Source organism: Oryzias melastigma, linkage group LG9, assembly GCF_002922805.2.
Source record: "Oryzias melastigma strain HK-1 linkage group LG9, ASM292280v2, whole genome shotgun sequence".
NCBI lineage: Eukaryota > Metazoa > Chordata > Actinopteri > Beloniformes > Adrianichthyidae > Oryzias > Oryzias melastigma.
In genome coordinates, this window is record NC_050520.1 from 10,714,041 (window position 1) to 10,728,839 (window position 14,799).

A 14,799-nucleotide genomic window follows, 5' to 3' on the forward strand; every position below is an offset into this window, starting at 1 on the left:
ATTTTTTACAATTATTATTGACAAAAAATAAATTGCCATCACATAATGAAATAATATAAACGTGCATAAACATAAAAAAAATCGTCTGAGTTCCAGATAAAACACTGCAAAGCAAATAAAAAAACGTGTAGTGACATAAAATTTGCATTATTTCAGGAAGACGCAAAATGGGTAAGGATGGAGGCTGCACAGAACATTCTGTGAATATTCTAGAAATGTATCTGTGCAACCTAAAATCTAGATAAATGGGTAAATACATACTTGGACTGAATACATATCTATATTATTACACATTTTTGCATTTTCTCGTTAAATTTCGTTGAAATTCAGCGTTAATAAACCCTACATATTTATCTCCACGGCAGTCGGTAGGAGCGTCGTCACGACTCCAATGGTCACCTGGATCTCTGATTGGCTCAGGCGGCTCATCCGGGTACTGCGCTACAACGAGCCCATTAGCTAAAGGTACCAATATGGCGGAGGTAAGAGGGAAAACAGGGGAGAAGCAAACGGTCTTTAATCGATATTTTTTAAAATTGTGTGTTGTATTTTCTCTTTTTATCTTATCGATTGCGAAAATAATGTATTTTGCCTTCAGTTGAGCCATTTTTTAGACGTATATGTGGATTTTATTGGTCTAAAATATGCTTGAATGTCTGAGCCGATCCTTCACTACGAGGCCGCTGCGCCTTTGCTCTCAGCTGCTTCGCTCTAGCCGCTGTGTAAATTGATAGGTTAATTTAACGTTAGCTCACTGCTTATAAAAATAAGAGATTTTGCCGTTTTTTGATGAATGAAAATTAATATTGCGTGTTTAAACTAAGGTGGCTGCTTTAAAGTGTCAATTTCTATCCCAGCGCATCGATTGCCTTCCGTTTAAACGAAAATACTGTTTACATTTTCCGATTTTCGGCTGTTACATTCCGGGTTTTTGGTTAGCTTGTTAGCTATTTAATGGTATCAGAAGCCGACACTGCGTAGATTTGGCCATTCCCACTTCACACAAGTGCCATTTTTACCCTCACTTTCATGGAAACTTCATATTTTCGAAATTTTAATCAAAATTTCACATTTTTTAGCAGTCAGTTGTTAGTTACACTGCTAATCTTAAATTAGCCAAGTCCTAGTGGGAACATTAGCGGGCACTACCTAATTGGAATATTACATTGATTTCAACAATTGTATTTTACAAATATGTTGTTAATTAAATAGAATCTTAAAAACACATACAATTTTTGTGGTATGTTTTTAATTGTGATGTTTTTTGACAAGTATTTTGAAGTAAAATTAATCAAGAAATGTTGATACTCTGTACAGGAAGCACTGTTTGAAAATGTTTCTTATGTCAGCTGTAGCTTTTCTGACAGATGTGTTGACAAGTTATTCGTGGTCAAAGTAGCTCTTGAATGTTTTCTGCCTTTTACTATAAAACGTTCTTGTCATTAGCTTTGTGATGAATAATGAGTTGTCTCTGTGCAATAATTAGTCAGGATTGAATTATTATTTTTTTTAAGTTTTAGTCAAGAATGATGTCTGCTTTTATTGTGGTAGTAACATCAACTTCCATACACTTCTTTTTTAGGCTTCCCTAGGGAGTTCAAGTCCAGGTAAGAAAACGGAATAAATATATTTTGCATTTTATTTATGTGTTTGAAATAAACTTGCCTACAAATAATTAAGAATGAACTGTCTTTAAAAGCACACAAACAGAAGTGATTGTGATTGATATTAATTGGAAAATGCAACTTTTGAGAAAATCACATTCTTTTGACATTTTTAAACATTTTGTACAAAGTTTTACAGTATTTTAATTTTTTTCCTCAGTTGGCTCTTTATCATCGGAGGACCATGACTTTGACCCAACGGCAGAAATGTTAGTTCATGAGTTTGATGATGAAAGGACTCTTGAGGAGGAAGAGTCTATAGAAGGTGGAACAAACTTCAACTCTGAACTTGCGGATCTGGAAAAGGTAAAGTGATGTAAAGGATCTACTGAATAAAGTACTAGTTTAATATATATGTTATTAATTGTAGTATTTTTCTGAATGACTTATTGTTTTTTAATCGGGTATCTTGTTTATACACAAACGCACAGTGGGGTATAAAAATTGTCTTTCATCAATTGTCATCAATTCAACTATGACAGAATGTGAAAAAAGAATCAAGAAAAATCACTTTTTTTAATGAATTTGCCATATAATTTGCAATAACACAAGTTATTGGTCATTAACTAAAGTCTGCCTAATATTTTCTCATTTTGGTAATGACTAGGGCTGAATATCTGTTAGAATTTCCAGAAACGATTTGATCCGATTCACAAGAGCCTGAATCTATTCGATTCCGATTTTTTTTTATTTTTTTTTTTTTTTATTCTTCGATTCAATTTTGAGTTTACACATTTGTTTAGAAATACATTAATACTTAGACTATTTTTTTTATTATATTCATATTAATCTGATACAGTTCACATACTGTAAAATATATGAGTGAAATAATAAAATTGCTAATGGCATACAGTGTTACATGGATTCTCGAAAGGAGAAGTTCTAACAAAAATGTTCAAATCATTAACATTGTAAACAGTGCTGCTTCTCCTGGAAGGCGTTTCAGTTTGGCCACCAGGTGGCGATCGTGTTAGAGCATTACACCTTATTCCAGAAGAAGAAAACGGTATGAGGTTAAAAACTGTTTTAGACCACAAAATGTTACTTTAAAAAAATATATTCTTAAGAGTTTGGAAGATGCATGTCTATGAGTTTATAAAGAGGTTTGTCCACACTATAGCTGCTATCTTGGCCCATTCTTCCATGCAGATCTCCTCGAGAGCTGTGATTACTTTCAAGCTGTTGCCGAGCAACACAGACTTTCAACTTTTTCCTCAGACTTTCTACTGGATTTAAGCCTGGAGATTGACTAGGCCGGTCCAGAACCTTGAGATATTTTTTATGTAGCCATTCTATTATTGCCCACTTGGTGTGTTTGTGATCATTATCATACTGGAAGTTTAATCTTTAATGATAAAAGGAGGATTTTTTCCAAATTCTCACCATACATGGACCCGTTCATTCTTTTCCTTCATATGGTGCATTCATGCATGATGTTTCCACCCCCGTGCTTCACAGTGGTGTTTTGGGGTTGCAGCTTAGCATGTTTACATCTTTTCCCCTTCCTTCCTTCCAAGTTCCATTTTGATCTCATCTAACCACATTACAGTCCTCTGGATCACCCTTTTTTCCCAGCTCTTTTTGGGTAATTGACTCATTCTCCCGTGTAGTTCTAGACTGTTTCTTCACTTTCAAGATCATTTGTACCCCACCAGGTGTGATCTTGCACCAGGTGGAGGGAAATAGTCTGTGACCTTGTACCTATTCCATTTTTTACAAGTAATTGCTCCATCATTTAATCTCTTCTTACCGAGCTGATTGCTTACCAGTCTGGTTGATCAGGTGGACAGTCTTGTCCCTGGTGTCCTTAGGCAGCTCTTTGGTCTTGGCTATGGTGGAGAGGTTCATAAAAACAGTTCAAACATGTGCCAAACAGTTAATTGGAAGATAGAATAGGTTATTAAAGGTATGTGAGGGATAGAACCCTTGTTGGAGAAGCTAAATACAGCACCATTATACAAATTATTTAAAAAATATATAATATTATTTACTGGATTTTAATTCTGTCTCACAGTTGAAGTGTACCTAATGAACATTACAGACTTATGCCATCTTTTTTAAGTGGGAGAACCTGCTGAATGTTTGATTTGCAAATAACAATTTCCCCCCACTGTTATGTGTTAGTTTGTGTGTAAAATAAATTAATTCAAATATTTTTGGGCTTTTCAAGAAGTAGTAATTGAAATGATTTAATGCGTCAATTCAAACAGTAATAAAATTCACACATTGCCTTTTGCTCTGTATTTTGTTTTAAATGTGAATTATTTTTGTATAACCAGGAAGGAAACATGCCATTGGAGGAACTTTTGGCTTTATATCGCTATGAGGCCTCAGCGGGTTCCAGTATAGACAGTTCCTCTGGAGACCTGACTGATGAGCTGCCGGACATGACTTTGGATAAGGCAAGTACTTTGGTATATTCACTGGACAGATTTTCAATTGGTGGTTAATGATACACAAATTTTTGTGAATGAGTCTTACATTTGTTTCACATCTTGTGTGTAAGGTTTTTATTTGAATGTGGTAAAGATGTCTTTTTTTTTGCATCAGAGGTTTTTAGGCATATGATCAGTTAATTGTTTCCTTAAAATTGATTCCTTAAAGAAAGTCTCATCAATATAATCAACTGTTTCTTTAGTCAAATTGTGCAGATGACAGTTTTACATTCCACTTGCTTGAAATGTTTGTAACAGATCGATCAACTAATTTTTTGATGTTTCATTTTCTATTTAGGAAGAAATAGCTAAAGATCTGTTGTCTGGAGATTATGAGGAGGAGACCCAGTCTTCAGCTGATGATCTGACTCCCTCAGTTACTTCCCACGAGACCACTGATTTCTTCCCAAGAACACTTCGATGTAAGTGGGAGATATTTAAAATGTATTTACATTTTTTTTTTACAGTCTTGCATTACGGTGAAAACTTTTTTTTTTTTTAATGTTGTCCTCTTAGTGCGATATTATTATTAAATAAGTTAAAAAGAGTCTTTCCTTTACCCTGGAATCACCAATCTATTACTCATTGTTGTCATGTGACAACGCTAACATTGTTTTAGAATTTGGCTATTATTAATACTAATTATCACCAGACACATCATTTAAGTTCTGATTTTTTTTTTTTTTTGTATCTTTTGTTGCATTAAGTTGATTATAATCTGGTGTTCTTTAGGCTAATATAATAAATGAAGACGGAAAATGTAGCTGTATAAAATACAACAATTAGATGTGCATTGGAAAGTTTTGAAGTCAGAAAAACTGCAAAAAATGTAGCTTTTGTGCTTTCAAAAAGGCTCTCTAGGTTTGTCTGTTTATTTGGAATCTATGTTCACTATGACTATTGTAGTTTTCCAATTTCCTCTTGCAGCAGTAATAACCTTCCAGTTTAACTGGCTTAAATAAGATTCTTTGATTAGCAAACTTATTTCTTTCAGCCACTTTGTTTTTTTACACTTTGCTTTGTTGAAAATGTTTACAAATATTTTCAGTGCTTCAAGAAGTTTATTGCATGTCACGTTTATAATAAATTACTTTTGTTTCTTCAGCTAACGCTGTCTCTGATGGTGATAAAGAATCAGAATGTGATGAAGATGGCTTAGATGACACTAGAAAAGTAAGTATTTTCAGTAATAACTAGGTTTTATGTCACAGTTTGTATTAACTTTTGCATAATTAGTTGGTTTTTTCTGTCGTGCTAACTTTTCTTTTTTGTTAAAGGAAATCATGGTTGGATCAGAGTACCAAGCAGAAGTTCCTTCTTGCATCTGTCACTACAAAGATGGAGAAAAAGGTGTCTTTTATTTTGTGATTTTATTTACTTTCTGTTCCATTTTCCTCAAGTTTAACAAATGTGATGAATGCTAAAATGTGTGTTCTTGTTATGCAGTGTATGAAAATGAAGATGAGTTGATGTGGAGTCCAGGTGTGCTGTCCGAAAACAAGGTGAAGGGATTCCTGTCTGACGCGTGGTCACGGACGGCCAATGACAGGACGGGAAATGACAAAGCAGCAATGAGTGTTCGAGACAATGAGCAGGTAAACCACGCCTTCAAATGTCAATCTTTACACGCTGTAGTGCAATGGTAAATGTAAGATGGGCAAACTTTTCTAACTAAAGAGTTTAGGATGTACTCATTTTTATTTGAGGTGTTATTAGGAGTTTGTGAGATCCGGTTTCCTCATTACCGGAGTTCTGATCATTGCACTTTTTTTGTTTGTTTTTTATATGTAAAGGCTTTGCACGAGCTTGTCAAATGCAACTACAATATCCGTGAAGCACTAGAGAGATACTGCAGCCATTTAAAATCCTCAAAAGGTAAGGAAATGAATTCCATCTTTAGTCTTAAAATACAAAAATTCATAGTTTTTCAGTTCCAGTATTTTCCCACAATTAAGAGGGTTAAATGATATTGTAAACAAAAACTGTCATAATTATTTTAGAAGAAAGAGTGGAACAACCCTCTATGGTCACTTTATCAATGTATTCCATGAAGATGTCTTGTCTAATTCTTTAGTGTTCATCTGAGTTTTACACATTGATTTTTAAAGCATCTTCCCAGAGTTTCATATAGTTGGGTATCTTAATCTTTAGTATCTCAGTTCATTATGGTGTGGACAAACAACACATGTATTGATATACTATTGAGTACAGAAGACGCCACATATGGCTTAAGACACAGACCGACATTACTGGGTATCCACACTAGTAGAACTTCTTAAGATTTTCTTTTAATAATCATTAGATTTTAGTTGATAAAATTGATTAATCAATCTGGACCAATCTAAGCATAATAGATCAATAATTGATCCATAAAAATATAGATCGCTCTAACACAAAGTTAAAGTCCACTGGCTTGATGCTATACTATAATGGGATTTCCAATAGGACGGCTAATGCTAACGGTCAGTCGATCTAAACATACATTGCCGACTAAATGAACATCTTTATAAACTCACAGGCATTCATTTTCCAAACTCTTTCAAGGAAATATTTGTTTAAATAAGTAAACATTTTTGGTCTAAAACAGTTTTTTGCTCATACTTTCTTCTTCTTTTGGAATAAGGCGTAATGCTATAGTGCGATCGCCACCTAGTGGCCAAACTGAAACGCCCTCCAGGAGAAGCAGAACAATTGTTGGAGCTTCTATGTTTGAGAATCCATGTAACACTGTATGGTATTGATAATCTCATTATCCTTTCACTAAAACGTTTTGCAGTATATGGACTGTATCAGATTTATATGAATATCTTCAAAACATTTACATAGATTAATCAAATATTTTAAAACAAATGTGTAAACTCAAAATTGATTTGAATCGAACTGACTAGAGTGGTTTGAAAGAGTTGATCCAGGCTCTGGTGAATCAAATTGCATAGATTCTGGAAATTATTGGCGATACCCAGCCCCCAAAAGCACTCTCATTATGATTGATAGACTGACAGTTTGTGAAGTACAACTTTCAGTCAACACATGTAATTACTTACCGGATAAGCTGTAGCTTCTGGTGTTCCTCCTTCTGGAACAAAGAGGAACAGTTGATGAGGAAACCAGAAGAATTTTAGTGCTTTTTAATCTCATCTATATATAAAAAAAACATTGTATAATCAAATAGTTGTCATTTATTTTATATCTTGAATGTCGGTTGAGGTAAAATACACTGATTCTATGATGCACATCACTGTTCCTCTTTTGTTTTTGATGAATTAAAGAGGAATTATTTTGAAAAAGTCAACTCCTGAGTAAAGCCAAACTTTCCTTTTCTTTTTTTTTTTGCTGTTGTCTAATAAAATTACATCTCTCTTTCAGAAAAATCCCCTCCATGGTCGGAGGAAGAATGTAGAAACTTTGAACACGGCCTGCAGATGCACGACAAAAATTTTCACCTCATTCAGAAACACAAAGTGAGTTTTCTGCTTTTACGAAGAAACATAAAAAAGTCAAAGGTCTTCTCACCTCCTCTTATGTCATTTTTCTTCTCAGGTCACAACACGAACAGTCGCAGAATGCGTGGCGTTTTATTATAGGTGGAAAAAATCTGAGCGCTTCGACTTCTTTGTCCAGCAGAATCGGTTTGGAAAGAAAAAGTATAACAGCTATCCAGGTGTAACGTAAGTAACACAAAAAACTGTTATTTATTAAGTAACTAGAAAAGTTGCATTAGATGTGATAATGCTAGCATGAATGCATTTTGCTGAAAGTAGTCGCTGAACAAGCTGAAGCTTTTTGCTGAAAAAAACAAAAGCTATTTGCAAAATGTTAAATTTGCTAAAAGACTGAAAATTTTGTTAAAGAACTACGAAAAAGCGCTGAAGTTCCTTAATACATGCCAATTTTGTAAAAATATTTAGTGTGTTGCTTAAATATGACCTGATCTCCAAATTAGTCCAAAAATCCTTTGTAGATGCAAACATAGCCAAAAAAGCTAGCAGATTGCTTATTAAATACTAGCTTAACTCCAAAACAGCCTAAAATCCCTCAGTAAACCAGTCAAAAATGTTAGCATGTTGCTAAAATTGAAACTAAACTCTAAATTAACCTATAAAAATAAATAACAAATGAGCAAAAAATGTTTGCATGTTGCTAAAATATTAGCTAAACTCTAAATTGGCCTATAAAAACCTCGGTAGACAACAAATCAGCTGAAAATGTTAGCCTGTTGCTAAAATAGAATGAATGAATATATGTAAAGGCTTGTTGGTGTAATCTACTTAAAATTATGACATTTGAAGATTTTCATTTCCTAATGTGTATATTTTGCCCAATATTTAAAAAACTATAAAGTTTATGAATGCCAAAAATACACAAGTATGTCCTGAACGAGCTAAACGTTTTGATACCAAGATTGATGAAATTGTTTAAAATGTGATAGTTTTTGCTTGCCGAAAAACATTTGGAAAGGAGCAGGAGAATCACCATAGAATTGAACCATTTTACCCAGAGAAAACTTAAGCTTAAAGCCTTTTTGTGTATGCAGTGATCTGATGGACCGGCTGGTGGATGAAGCTGAGGGTCTGGCAATGGACAGCTCCTCCTCCGTATGTTCAGGAGCAGGTGGAGGAGGGAGGATGGAGACGACGACGGAACAGCAGCTCAGCCTGCTCAACTCCATCACAGCCAGCGACCTTACAGGTCAGTAGATGGACTTTGTTGGGGGTATGGAAAAGGTAATAAATTGTGTGCTATAACAGAGCTTTGTGTTCTTCCAGCTCTGAGCAACACTGTAGCTACAGTTTGCTCGCCCGCTGAAGTCAGTTGCCTGGACTCGTACAGCTTTCCCCCGCTGGACGGCCTTCATCGCACTTCTCTGAACCACGACGAATCCCTGGGCTTTCCCACGAACGGCGGCGACCCCGACTGCCTCAACATGCTGGACGCCGGCTTCTACCACTCAGACCTGGGTCAGCTGGGAGGCGTGTGCGTCGCCAAGGACTGCGAACGGCCGTCCAAGAGACTCAAGATGGCGCTGCCGGACTCTTTTATCAGCGACGTGTCGGTGGGTAACCTGGGCGTGGACTTCGAAGCGCGGCGGACGACACATCACCACAGAATCACCGGCGCTAAAATGGCGGTGTCGGTGACGGACTTTGCCAGCTTAGCTGGGAGCGGTGAGGCCAACGGTTTTCTAGGAGCTCACGCACGGCACCACACACAGCACACTGCAGCACTTCAGTCCGAGTGATCTTCCTCTCTGTTCTTCCCTTTTGAAACCATTTTCTTGTTTGTACATAAGACTGACCTCACTGGAAACTCTGATTTGTTTAAAATCTATATAAATATATATCTATATGTATATGAATATACTTTTTTTTATTTTTTGTAATATGACATCAGTGATGTCTACCATATAGAACTAAAATCTTGATTTCTCTCAAGAGTTATATAGCCATTTATTTTATGTTTCTTTGCATTCTTGAGGTGTGTAACGTCCACATGCAGTGGGGCCCAGAAGCTGCAGGAGAGATGGGAAATCTTCCCTTTGCGTTTACCCACAGCATCTCCCGTCTGTTATCCTGCCATTCCTTCAGCTGCCAAAATCATGTTTGCTTTTCTCTTTTTTTGTCCTGAAGTGGTACTTTTAATTTAAGATGTTTAAAGCGGTGTTTTGTTTAACAGGTACTTTTCAGTAACCAGATGGGTGGATCTGCTCTACACCTATTGTGTTGGCAACACTAGCACAGAGACTAGCTTGAAAAGATGTAGCTTTACCTGTGAGGCTCTTTTGTTTTGCCTACTGATTTTTTTTGTCTCTTACATAGATTTTAAGCTTAATTTGGCAAAACTGGAATTTTTTTTTTCTTCATCTCCCATGTCGCAAAACAAGTTCCATTTCTTTAATATCCCAAGCGGTTGGTGCAGGCTGAAGTTACGAGTCACCTCGTTTTCCTGTCTGGCTCTAAAATCTTTTACGGAGGATATAACAGCAATACAGCAATGCAACGATTTTGGGTTGATAGCCATTGAAACACTGACACAGTAAAGTTTGTATTCCTTTACCTTCATGAGATTTCCTTGAGTTGACGCGATCGATTATGCTGCTTGTAGGCAGGTTCGGCTGTGTAGTGTTTTTGTAAAAGTGCTAGTTCCTAAATTAAGTAGCGCCATTTGTTTAATTTTTATTTTTATTGGCAAGCTCGGGTAAACCTGCAGTATTATGTCATTTTGTACTGAACCTCTGCCTACCCTGTCCTGACTAGAGATGCCTTCTTAAAATCTGGTTGACAACTTTGTGGGAGGAAAGTAGCAGAAACGGAGCCGATTTGCTTGACTGAAGTCCATAAATGTTTAGCGGGTCAGCATCGGTTCATCTGATGCTGTAAAGTAGTGTTTACTTAATTTATCTATGCATTGTGCTATGACTATTTCGTTTGGGGGCACATCACGTTTGTCCATAAATGTTTCTCACCAACCATTAGGTCGTTTTGAAAGTTTGGTTGAGTAATTCGGTTTCCAAGCCCAGCATCAGAAAGGAAATCTCCACCTTTGTATTTCATGTAAATATATAGCAAATAGCCTTTAAATAGTCTATTAACTGACCTCTTACACTTGTGAATCTGTGTTGATACATGAGTCTTTATTTGATACCTTGTCAGAAAGGCAATAATTTGTATATATGTACAGACTTTTGGGGTTTTGCATTTTACTTCTTTGACTTGGTGTTTAAACTTATTTTTCTCTTTTTTTGGAAAAAAACAAAAACAAAAAAAACAAACCCAAACACCAGGACACAGCTGAAAAGACGCATGCCAGCTGTGCCTGTCCCTGAAGTGTACCACTGAAAACGGCTTTACCTAAAGACGTATTGATATTACTCAATGTTGAGATTTTTTTTTTTTTTTTGGCATTCGAGACTTCTTGCAGCCATGTGTAAAAGACATTTTTCGTTTTTTGGGGGGAGAAAAAAACAAACCTTCACATGTCGTGGTCTCTGTTTTGATGGTAAAGGGGATGGCTGCTGCTCTGTCTGTGGAGAGCTCGTTTCTCTTAATGCAACATGCATAATGCAGTAGGTCCTTCAAGGTCTTCTAGCTTTAGCGGTGCAGTGATATTTATTTCACCTGTGGTTTGTACAAAGATGAAGAAAACTGTCAGAATGTAAAGGCCATTAAGTAGTACGTTTTCACCACCCTGTGAACTCCAAAATGTGATATTCTATGAGACTTGTGTGCAGGAGAGCACTAAACAAATTTATTTTATATTTTGTATTTGTGTTTTGAAGTTTCAAAAGAAAAAATACAGAAGTTGTGGTTTTAAAAAGGAAAGAAAAAGACAAAAAAATTAAGTCCTTTGGAAGAAGAAATACCTTTGTGAATAAAAACCTACAAATTTTAAAAATGTATATCCAGAAATATAGACAATCAAAACTTCACTATGAGAAATGTTCGAGAAGCTATCTTTATTGTTTATAGAAATTGTACATAAACATTGCTGTTTTTTTTTTCCTTTTGTTAAGCATTATTTTGTATTTTATGTTGTACTTTAATACCTTGTGTACAGATCCAGAAATAAAGCTCTGGAAAAGGTTCAGACATTGGATTTTCTTTACATGAAAGACATATGTATTTAATGCTTTAATTATTAAAATTTGGATTAAATTAAAGACACTTAATCGGACACTAATATAAACGGATTGTCACCTTCTTAGAGGAACAGGTAGAGTCATAAAGTCCTCTGCTACTGTCACCTCTACCTCCGTGCCCCAAAGTGCCTCCTCAGCGTCCCTCTGAAGTCCCAACACTTCGTTCTCGTCCCCGTCCTTCAGCACTGAGCCGGGTTTGTACCTCTGACTGAAATGGTAAAGAACCAGCCGCTGCGCGCTGCAAGCCCGAGCCACCGCCGCCGCCATCCCAGGCGTGCTGTGTCCGTGCTCCACCGCTTTCTCCCGGTGCTCGTTCCCCAGCGTGGCCTCGTGAACCAGCACGTCAGCGTCGCGACACAGATGCAGCGGCGCCTCCCCGAGCACCGAGCTGCAGTCTCCTAGAATGCAGACTTTCCTTCCTGAGATGGGCTTCTCCAGAACCTCACTGGGCAGAACCACGCACCCGTTTTCCAGAGTTACAGACTCTCCGGCTTTGAGACGGCCAAAAAGAGGTCCTGGTTTCATACCTGATTAAAAAAAAAAAATGAGAGAAGTTTTGGAAGAACTTAGTTCCAAAGCTTTTTAAATAAAGTCTAACATTTTCAAACTTCTCATATGTCTTTACTGTATTTTCAGTACAAAGTTGGTGTTTTAGAGGAAAAAGATTTTCCATCAATATACTTTGAACTTTTAAAGTGTTTACTATTAAATTCTTCATATATCTACTTCCATAGCTAATAACTAGAAACATTTAATGTTCAATAAAAAAAACTGGAATTTTACTCAAATTTTAGCTAAAACAAATACAGCTCCATACCAAGTTCTTTAAGTAGCTCTGTTTTTAGTCTTCCGGGTCGATCGTGCTCCTGAATGCAAAACCCAAAAGATGGGATGCGGTGAAACAGCCTAAAGGCCTTCACTACAAACTTCTTGTCCTCAAAGAGAAGGTAAGAGTCACTTTCAGCATCCAGACTAATCGTCCTGCCAGGCTGCTCCTGGGGATGGAGCGGGCCGCGCTCCGTGGTCAGCTGGTGAAACAGGAACAGAAATTACATTTAAAATTTAAATGTGTTAAAGTATGTTTAAGAAAGTTAAATACTAGGCTTAAAATAAAGGTTATGGCAGTAAATAAAGACAAATACTTGGGAAAATTCCAACTATTTGTCTATATATGTGTATTTTTTTTTTATCAAACAAAGAACACAAAAGTGAAATATCTACCTCAACACTGAGCAGTCCTTCTTGTGGACACTGGTCTGTTGTCGGCTCAAGCTCATGAACTGCAGAAACATTTACAACAATAGGGCAGAACAACTTAAGAGTCACAGCAGAAAAGATACAACCATTTAATAGAAAACCGACAATGTAAACGAAAAAGTACAAGACATTTTTAACATCTAAAATCGTTTAAAAAAAATGCATTTTTTAAAACTTACCTGCATAAGGGAAGAGCAGTTGTGATCCTGTGAGCCCCAGCGTGACCCTGAGAAAGTGCCGAAGGCCCCGGGGCCCGTAGATATCCACACATTTCAGGTTCTGTTGGGGATCAGCGCTGCTGTTGAGGCTGATGGTGCAAAGGAGACCAGGCAAACCGAACAGGTGGTCTCCATGCAAGTGGGAGATGAAAACTTTGGTGATTCGACCTGCATAGACCGAACGGGACAGGGGTCACAGCAGGAAGGGGAACACGCAGGCCTCAAAATTGAAGTAAAAAATGTTCATTTCATGACGATAACATATCTTTGTCATATTTAAAATGCACAAAGATTTAGCTACAAATCGCTGCGATGACAGTCGTTTTTTTTAATGTTTTCATAAAAAAGACTTACAGTGCCTAAATTAATCAGTCTTTCCAATATCGATAATCAATTGATGTAATTCTGAAACAACTTATTAAGGGCATAGGTTGATTCGATTCTGACAGATTACTCCGGTTGGATCATAGGAAAATTTATCGATTAATTATAAAACCCCTACACTTTAGTTATGTTCAACTTTATTTTAAAAATACATTTTTTCCCATATATTTAGCTGTAACGCAAACAAATGGTTATAAAATGATCTAAAAATGTTACAATGGAGACTTTTTTATTTTGTTTAACACAGAAATTAAGAATTTTGCATCTGTAATTAAAACATTTATTTGTTTTTGTACATTTAAGATACACTGGACACGCTAAGTTCCAGAGGAAACTCCTAACTCTGGATCTCTAACCTGCAGGAACTCACCGGCTCGGAGCTGGCTCTTCATCAGCTGCGTTTGGGTTCCCTCTCCGCAGTCAAACAGCCAGCAGTCTCCGTCCGAACGCAGAACCAGCGCCGAGGCACCGCGGTGAGGGGACGGGTAAGCCGACCCGGTACCGAGGAACGTAATATCCATGGTCATCCTGAAAATGTTGAACTTTAAGAGGAGTTTCCAGCGTGGACGAAGGCAGCCACGCTTCCTGTAAACAATCGTCGCATGTTGATGACATAAAAGAGGTGGAGCTGAACCAACAGGACGCTCACATCAGTTTCCCCCCTTTTGAGGTAGTTATAGCAAACATATTTGGTCAAATATACTTTTGTATCACAATATTTTAAACCCATCTTAAAGATAATTGCTAATTTTACACAGTGCAATGATTTTAGGGTTTTATTTTTGATGAATGTTGATGGTTTTTTTTTTTTTTTTTTTTTTTACTTTTTTTTATAGGTTTTCTTCTGTTATTGTAATCATTAAATTGGTGCCTCCTGTGGACTTTTTCTTGTAAATATTTAAATTATTGATGTGAGGAAATGTCATGTTTTTATCTGCATGGAACTTTTTGCGCTGTTGTGTCGTTTCTGTATTGTTGGTGGTCGTAAATGAGAAATTGTTCTTAATCAACCTTCCTGTATAAATAAAGGTTCAACAAATATTTTAGATTGAATATAATCAGAAAAAAAACACAATTTATTTCTTTTGCTTGTAATTTCTTCCTATTTTGCCTTTTTCCAGGCCACAGCTGTAAATTAGAATATTGTTCTTAATTTGTCCTGCCTGGATAAATAAAAGTTAAATAAAACAAATTCCATTCTTGGA

At 36.5% G+C, this 14,799-nt stretch overlaps 2 protein-coding genes across 3 annotated transcripts; one reads left to right on the forward strand and one right to left on the reverse strand.

Annotated features, from left to right (window-relative positions):
- The first annotated feature begins 361 nt into the window (after positions 1-361).
- On the forward strand, positions 362-11,681 carry mier3b (mesoderm induction early response 1, family member 3 b). Of its 2 annotated transcripts, none has more exons than XM_024275546.2 (13): positions 362-482; positions 1,583-1,607; positions 1,825-1,970; positions 3,944-4,066; positions 4,398-4,521; positions 5,205-5,272; positions 5,377-5,449; positions 5,546-5,694; positions 5,893-5,974; positions 7,466-7,560; positions 7,640-7,767; positions 8,634-8,788; positions 8,866-11,681. In XM_024275546.2, the coding sequence occupies exons 1-13, from the start codon at positions 474-476 to the stop codon at positions 9,336-9,338; spliced, it is 1,650 nt and encodes a 549-aa protein (XP_024131314.1). In that variant the 5' UTR covers positions 362-473; the 3' UTR covers positions 9,339-11,681. The 2 variants fall into 2 exon arrangements, with proteins under 2 accessions (XP_024131314.1, XP_024131315.1); XM_024275547.2 differs by lacking the exon at positions 362-482 and adding an exon at positions 489-538.
- On the reverse strand, positions 11,533-14,710 carry elac1 (elaC ribonuclease Z 1). The gene is made up of 5 exons (XM_024275548.2): positions 13,965-14,710; positions 13,172-13,378; positions 12,957-13,015; positions 12,553-12,763; positions 11,533-12,262 (listed from the first exon to the last, which is right to left on the reverse strand). The coding sequence occupies exons 1-5, from the start codon at positions 14,119-14,121 to the stop codon at positions 11,790-11,792; spliced, it is 1,107 nt and encodes a 368-aa protein (XP_024131316.1). The 5' UTR covers positions 14,122-14,710; the 3' UTR covers positions 11,533-11,789.
- Between the last annotated feature and the right edge of the window lie 89 nt (positions 14,711-14,799).